At 37.3% G+C, this 7,974-nt stretch overlaps 2 protein-coding genes across 2 annotated transcripts; both read left to right on the forward strand.

Annotated features, from left to right (window-relative positions):
• Positions 1-333: 333 nt before the first annotated feature.
• Positions 334-2,256, forward strand: LOC108243202. The gene is made up of 4 exons (XM_017428488.3): positions 334-571; positions 1,232-1,528; positions 1,706-1,775; positions 1,860-2,256. Exons 1-4 carry the CDS (start codon positions 406-408, stop codon positions 1,930-1,932), a joined length of 606 nt encoding a protein of 201 aa, XP_017283977.1. The 5' UTR covers positions 334-405; the 3' UTR covers positions 1,933-2,256.
• Positions 2,257-2,872: 616 nt separating this feature from the next.
• Positions 2,873-7,226, forward strand: snrnp48 (small nuclear ribonucleoprotein 48 (U11/U12)). Its single transcript, XM_017428496.3, has 9 exons — positions 2,873-3,131; positions 3,357-3,470; positions 4,185-4,245; positions 4,628-4,708; positions 5,653-5,829; positions 6,077-6,198; positions 6,502-6,608; positions 6,731-6,850; positions 6,999-7,226. The coding sequence occupies exons 1-9, from the start codon at positions 2,985-2,987 to the stop codon at positions 7,084-7,086; spliced, it is 1,017 nt and encodes a 338-aa protein (XP_017283985.1). The 5' UTR covers positions 2,873-2,984; the 3' UTR covers positions 7,087-7,226.
• Positions 7,227-7,974: the final 748 nt, after the last annotated feature.

The following is a 7,974-nucleotide window of genomic DNA, read 5'->3' on the forward strand; positions in this document are numbered from 1 at the left end:
AAACGGATTTAGTAAATAGCCCATGGAAGACAAAAGGGTTAGAAAATGCCTTTAAAAAAAAACACTTTACAGAGAATTTATGCAAAGGATTTCTGGTGTTCAGTAGACTTTTAAAGGTTGTCTGTTTGTGATATAGCACAGCAGGTTGAAGCATAGTCACAGGTGAGAAAATATTGGAATGATCCTTTATTGGAAGCCATTACATCAGAGGCAGAGAAAACCTGCCCGGTCAGCTTGTTTTCTGGAGGGCCACATGCTGTCACTCCTTCTGTACCCAACTTCAGTCCAAAAAAATAAACAAAAAAACAGCTGCTTCATCATTTCTATCAGGAGCTTTAAGGAAAGGAAGAGACAGTTTGGTTCAGATGTCACACTCGTGAAGTTGAAGACTAACTTTGCGTTGGGATGTACAAACTGCTGAATCCCGACCCTTACCTTCAGGCACCTGAACTTCCGACGTGCCTCCTTTCTCACAATCCAGGAGGACTTGTTTCAGACATGCTGAGCCACCAAGAAGAGGAAGAGGAGGAAGAGGCAGGAGAATGTCCAGTGATTTGCCATAATGTCGTAGGTAGGTTTAAGATTATGTAACATACCTGCAACACAAACTTATGAAAATACGATTATGGTGTAAAGTATATGTTGTTAAATTGACAGAATAGAAGCAGAAATAAAATAATAGGAAAGAAAACATTCTAAAGGCTGACAACACTGAAAGCAATCAACTTGACTGACTAATGGAGAATAGTTTTATTAGCAAACTAAATTTTAAATTATTAATCATTGTAATTATAGCAATCACTGTCAGCCCAGTCTTGAGGGAGAACTTTTGAAAACCAAGATTTATTAGGCTGTATATTTGGTTCTTCTTCCTGTTTACAAGTGGATGTATTATCAACATATCACCAACAAGTAGATTTTCATTGTCATTAAATACACCAGTTCCTGTTGCTGTGTCTGTTGCGCTCATGTCTACAATCTTGTTTTCAGCACAAAACACTCCCTGCTATTACAGCATGTATGCTCTCTCTGTGTGAGTGTGCCATTATGTTTACTAGCATCCAAACCCAGCAGGTCACTTCAACATGCGCAGGAAACAGATGGATCAGACATATGATTCAACTGTGATAAGCAACAAGAAGCAACCCCTCTTCATCAGCCATTATTCTTCGTTTTCAGTGTTTTCCATTGTCTTGACCACATTAATCTTGTGTCTCACTTTTTCCAAAAGGTTGCGGTGAAAGTATAAGTCAAGCTGATGATGCTCACTGGTCCATCTGTGAACATCCAATTCACTCAGAGTCATCAACCACTTCAAGCCTGACTGGATATGATCCAAGTTTTTATCTGTCACAGCATCAAATGAAAGGGTTTACCACTGATTATGTGGAAGTATCACAGCATTCTACCGGGGGGTGTTGCTGTGAAGGTCTGAGGATGGAAACTAATGGATGCCTAGGAGCCTATGAGCAAAGGGAACCTAACTTTGGCCCCTGCTGGACAGAATCTCCATGTGTCTACTATGGAGGTGAGGCGGTGCATTTGGTAAATTGATTCAGACACTCTCAGATTCTCCTGCACAGTCAGCTGTGTTTAATCAACCTGTTTGATTTACCTTTAATTAATTTATAATAAACTGAGTCGGGTGCAACATTATCAAAAAGTTTAATTGTGAATGTTTGTCTCCCCATTCTTGCATTTACAGTGAGAAGGAACGTGGTGCTAGGAGTGGAGGTGGTGGAGGAAGTTGCTGTAGAAGACACCTTGGAAGTAATGTAAGTAGCTAATAAACTGTTTAGCTTATATATTTGACAAAAACTTGAACATTTGTATATTAAAATGTGCTTTTCTCTTCCCAGATTGGAGGACGTACAGGCAGATGATTTGCTGGATATTGAGGTTTTAGAACATGAACATCTGTACCCCACATGAAACCTGAGTGTTCTGATTTAAGCACTCTAAGCAAAGCTTTTTCTCACATTTTGTTCTTGTTTGTGTTTTATAAATTTATTGTATCTTTATTGTTGCGTGGCAATGCATTTTAAACAAAGGAATATCTCTCATTATTAAAAAGTGTTATGATTCTAACAGTTGTTTTTCTTTTTTTTATTAAACAGTAATGTTCATGAGATTTAAGTCCTGCCATATTTAATTTTTAGTTTTTTTTAAAAGATCCAGACATTATTGTAATATTTTAAATATTCAGCCATCAGTGGGATCAAACTCAATGGGTCATCCAAAGCTGTGTCTTCAAAGATCCAATAATTTGAAAAAAAAAACTAAAAATTAAACATTCAAAGATAAAACAGCAGTTTTATGGTCTTGATTATTATCGTGGTTCCTTCCACGTAAGCACCCAACACCACTCCCATTAACCCACAGAAAACCAGATTAAACCTGTGAGCATGGTGAGCATTGTTCCAGTTAAATAAATAGGGAAACTGGAGAACAAATGGAGGACAAAATAGGAAGTAGACTGATAGAAAAAGTATCTACAGCACACCTGTAGAAAATAAAATGCATGCCCTAAACAGACAGAAAATGTCTCCTAAAAATGTGAGATATATGCTATACATCATTCTTTATTTGAGCATATGTCGTGTATCAGAATTTTAGCTAACAGCTCTTTGGTAAAGTTTTTGTTATAAAAATACTGTTTTATTATTGTGTAACTTTTTAAAAAATTTGCCTTTTTGTATTAACAACCAAAGAAATGGAAAAAAATGTTCGTGTGACAGACTCCTGGTAACAAAATGTCTTAATATTCACTTTAAATTATTGTATTATATGGTATTATATTGACAATAAATCAAACTTCAACTACCAGCATGCATCACGTGTGCACTTCCGCAAAGTGTTTGCTGACGTCATCAGTTAGCGCGGAAGCTAGCCTGTGCAGAAAATGGTTTCCTCCAGCGTTGATAAACACACAGACCCGTAGTTTCAAGCGAAAGTTTTCGATTATTTGGATCAAAGCCGTCAGAATGTCGGACTCATCACTAACAGGAGATCTTCAGGACCGCCAGGAGCGTCTGCAGGAGCTCACAGAGTTTACTGAAAAGTGCAAAAAGCAGTTAAACGAAATATTTGAAACGTTGGGATGGTCGCGAGACTCCAAGGATTTCAACCAGGTAACTAACGTCAACTAACGTCATTCAAGTATTTATTTAACTGTATACTAGACGGTCTAGTATACAGTTAAATAAATACTTGAATTTTACCCCCAAGTTTGACCTTTTAAGTCCTACAATGTGTTTATCTGGATTTGTACATTATAGCAACTTCTTTGATGCCATGTCTCATGTATATTGTTAGACAGACTCATGTTTTTGTTTGTTTGTGTGGTGTATTCTCAGGAGCCAATGGGGCAGTGCCCCTATGACCCCCACCACAAAGTCCCAGTCAGGACCATGGAGAAACACAAAGCCTCTTGTCAGCTCCGGAAAATGGGATACTCAGCTGAGGAGCAGGTAAAAATCATAGATACAGCAGTAAAAACCACAACATTCAGGAATAAGGCACTTCAAATGATAGAAATATTAGATCCTCTGCTCTGTCCACTAGCCCTGCAGTACCCATCACATCATGACTAGAAAGCTTTAGATAAGATTAGATAGATTTTAAATAAACTGAAACAGCTTCTTGCCACTCTTGCACCCTCATGTTTACTGTGAACCACAGTGTTAGTGATGAGGGTCTTTAAGAGATTTATAATCTTTTAGAGGATGTGAAAGTATGCCACACTGGGCTGCCATCTAATGATGAACACTTCCTGTATATCTGCCTATATCATCACTGTTTCTTAGTTTTGGCTTAGTTAGGCTCAAAAGTTGCAGAGATGTGAATTATAGTGACTGCAAATGAGAGGGAAAAATAAAAGTTTCTCCATTAAATCAAGTTTCACTGCCACTGGATAACTTACATATATTCACACATTAGCCCTAATTATTACTTCGGCTCATATGTTTGTTTGTTTTTTCAGTAACAATAGATAGATAGATAAAATGTTTAGAAAGGTAATTATTTTATATAGATTACAATATCATTTCTAAAGAGAATGCAGAGACCCTCAAACACAGCCTTGTGTTTGCTGCAGTATTACGAGAAGGTCAAAAACAGACTCTGTCATCCTATATTAAACACAGCGTGACATCAAATTCACATTTTCTGTCACTGTTTTGCAGGCAGAGATGCTTGATCCCTCTGTGTGTTATGATAAAAGCAACATCAGAAGCTTTTCAATGGGTAAGTCATTACTGATCTGTTTATAGTATTCATTTGTCTAAATTTTTCTTTTGAGATTTTCTTATTTAAGGCTTTTGGTATGAGTTTATGAAGATCTTTTAAGAAATGTAAATGTTTGAAGAAACTGTAAAAATACAGCCACCCTTTTAAATATTTAGTCTCATTTAACAAAAATGGAAGTTTTGAAGTTCAGTTTATCAAAGACAAGTTTGCTTCCAAGAACTGATCCAATCGCGCAGTTCTGGGTATTCATAAGAAAAACAAAACTTTTGAGTAATTAGTAAAACTAATCAAATGTTTATTTCTAAAGATTTTTTTTTTAAATTCTGTTTGGAAAATAATTGGGAAATTGACTTGTCCTCATCTCATTTCCTGGATGCAGACAAATCAACCCAGCACCAGGTGATCCTTCAGGCGAGATCTGCAGCTCCACTGATGAAGATGGAAGGAGTCTTCTGGCAAGGTATCAGCTCAGATTGAGAAGTTTTATTCAAAACAAAACTCTGATGGCTGCTCTAATCTGCTGCCTTCAACCATGGTGCATCCCTGAACTAAATTTCATTTTTCAGTTACTTTTTAAACTCTAGAGGCAGTACCTCCACTAGATGTCACCCTTGTGTCGCTCAGCTTTTTGGCCTGAGTGTGTAACCTGTGTTGTGTGTTCTGTTTGCACCCACAGGGGTGAGTATTAGAAAGGAGATGGGCTGCTGTGGTTCAGGCTTGCCTGATTACGTGCAGTATCCTTTTCATATAATATCCTTTCAAACCTCCGGGCTGGGCTGTGGGACTCTCTCACACTTTTCCCTTTACGTGTTGGGAAAGTGTCCATCCAGTTAGATTTGCAGTGTGTGCAAAATATGGATGTACTGTAATTTCCTCTGTCCAGGCCGTTTTCTAACGCCAGTCCACTGAAAAGCCGTACTCAGTCTTATTTTTTAATAAACTGATACTGATCGTAATTGAAATAATTTTTGTTTTTACAGTTTCCCCTAAAAGTGAACCAATAAATTAGTTAAACAATGTAGCCTAGGAACGTGTTGAGGTTATATTATCATCTGTGAACCTGACATTAATGTAAAAAAAGAGCAATAATCTAATTTCTTTCTCTCTATGAGGTCATCTTACAGAAAGGCAGATCCATTGTAGTTTAAAACCAGCAAAATATTTATGTTTGTTTTTATTTGTTTAATTATGCTGTCTTGTTGAACAGAAAAAGGTACGTGTCTGTTTGTTTATTGTGTGCAGAGCAGACAAATTAAGTACCTGTTTGGAGCTAATGAGAACTTGTGGAGATCAATAAATATTTGCTGTGTTGTCTATATAGCTATATGTCATGTAATTAGTTAGTCTGAACACGTGTCAGGCAGAAGTTTGTGGGTTTGTAAAACCTCTCTGGTTCTTCATCAGGTCAGTACTCTGGCCAGCCTGTCGATGTGCCTCAGAACCACAAGCGAGCTGTGTGCGACCTCACTGTTGCAGACCGATTGGCTCTTTACGATCATGTGATTGGCATCCTGAGCCAACAGAAGGAATCAGCTTCCAACGAGGATCTCTACGTAGATTTGGTGTCAAAGCTTCGAAAAGGTAATAATCACATTATTTGGGGAAACATCTCAGATTAGAGCAACAGAAAAGTGTCTATTTTATAGTTTTACAGACCTTTTAAGGCTCAGGAAGAGTTCTGCAGTTTTCCTTGTCTGCACATTAATTTTCCTGTTACAGAAATGTATATTAAAAACAATCCTACTTTATTTTATTTAAAAATAAACAAGTGATTTATTTTCTCCCTCAGATCACTTTAATAGTAACTTGGGTGTGTTTGTGTGAGCAGGTGAGGAGCAAAATGAGCCGAAGAGTCACTTGGAGCTGATGGCTGAGATGAGAGACTACAAGAGGCGGCGTCAGTCCTACAGAGCCAAGAACGTTCACATCACCAAAAAGTCCTACACCGAGGTAAAACAAGTTAGCTTATGTTTGTTTTGAACTGAATCCTGTCCTGATAGCTCCACTTACATGGTGTCATTAACCATGTGTCAGCTCTTCACTGAGACACTCAACCTTAACAAATTGTGGAAGCCAAAGTGGAAATATGTCAGTATTAGGTGATTAAAGATTCATTTTATAGTTATTTGGTCATAATTATTATTATTTTAGGTACCTTCATGTACAAAGTTATTTTTATTTGTGACAAACCTATGCATAGGTCCTCAAAAGACATATTTCTTGTTTAAATAAATCATGGTGATTATTCCACAGGTGATCAGAGAGGTGATCAGTGTTCATTCAGGGGAACTTGCTCGACAGTGGAAAGAAGAAGAAGAGGACGAGAAGGAGTCCTCCAGGTCTGATCACTCCTCCCACAGGTACATAAAAAACAGCTTTTTTTATTCTGCTACTGTTGTTTGTTAGATAATCACCTGTAAATAAATAAAAAGCACATTCAGAGGGTTCAGTGTGCAAAACACGTGATGTTTCTGTCTGTCAGTCGCTGGACGGATAGAAGACAGTCAGGCTCCTCTGAGTCCCACCGCTCGCACAAGCGCCGCCGCAGTCAGGAACGAAGCCACGACAGGGAGGGCAAAAAGAAGAAGAAAAAGAGGGACAGGTATGACAGAACTTATTTAATCATTAATATCTTTGATGTTTATAAGAGTTTAAAAATGTGATTTAATTATACTACAGAAAAAGAATAAAAACTGATGGCAATGATCAGATGCAAAATGTGTTTAATAAGTCATTTTTGATCTGTGCAGAGATTCCCATTCCCCGGATGACTGTCACCATGACCGAAAGAAAAAGAAGAAGAAGAAAGACGACAAGGACAGGGAGAAGAAAGAGTGATGGATTGGCAGCAACAAATGTCAAAATAAATGAGTTCAGTGTTCATCGTGAAGTCTACGGACTTAAAATTATCAGCTGATTTTATTTTATTTTATTGTAAAGCTTAATGATAATAAAGTTTTGGAAGTCAACAACTTCAATGTTTTCTCTCATTTGTGAACAAATGTTTAAAATGATTTGAAACATGTTTGAACAGTTTTGATTATGTTTCTATTTTAACAGACGTCACTTAATGCATTTTTTCTTTTTCTACTCAAACAAAAAAATAAAGTGGAATGTTTGACTCGAGTCTCACAAGCAGGGGTGGAAATTAAAAATTTCATATGATGATGATGATGGAGGTGGGTGGAAGCAGTTGTGGTGCCCTACAAGCTGAACAACACCTCTTTCTGGACACTGCATGGATCATATGGGTTTGCAGTGAACTGTTGTAATATTTTTATGCAGGTTTTCTCCGCCTGAAGTGGTATTTCACTTTTTTCTAAATAACATTCGGGTTGAATGTTATTTAGATCATTAATTATCCAACAACCAGTTAATTTACCAACAAGTCTTTAACTGTGTTTATTCCTCTCATCATGGACAAACTCACCCAAAGTCCTGTGAATTTGGAGACGTTTGTTCTTTTTTTTGCAAAAGTTACCAGGGGGAACCAAATATTTCAGCCGTCTGAAATAATTGGTTCCCCCTCTAAAACATGGGACAAAAATAATTTACCAAAAAGTCCTTAACCGTGTTTATTCCTCTCATCATGGACAACAAGTCCTGTGAATTTGGAGACATTTGTTCTTTTTTTGCAAAAGTTACCAGGGGGGAACCAAATATTTCAGCCGTCTGAAATAATCGGTTCCCCCTCTAAAACAAGGGACAAAAATAATTTACCAACAA

The sequence above is a fragment of the Kryptolebias marmoratus genome, linkage group LG16 (genome assembly GCF_001649575.2).
Source record: "Kryptolebias marmoratus isolate JLee-2015 linkage group LG16, ASM164957v2, whole genome shotgun sequence".
Taxonomy (NCBI): Eukaryota; Metazoa; Chordata; class Actinopteri; order Cyprinodontiformes; family Rivulidae; genus Kryptolebias; species Kryptolebias marmoratus.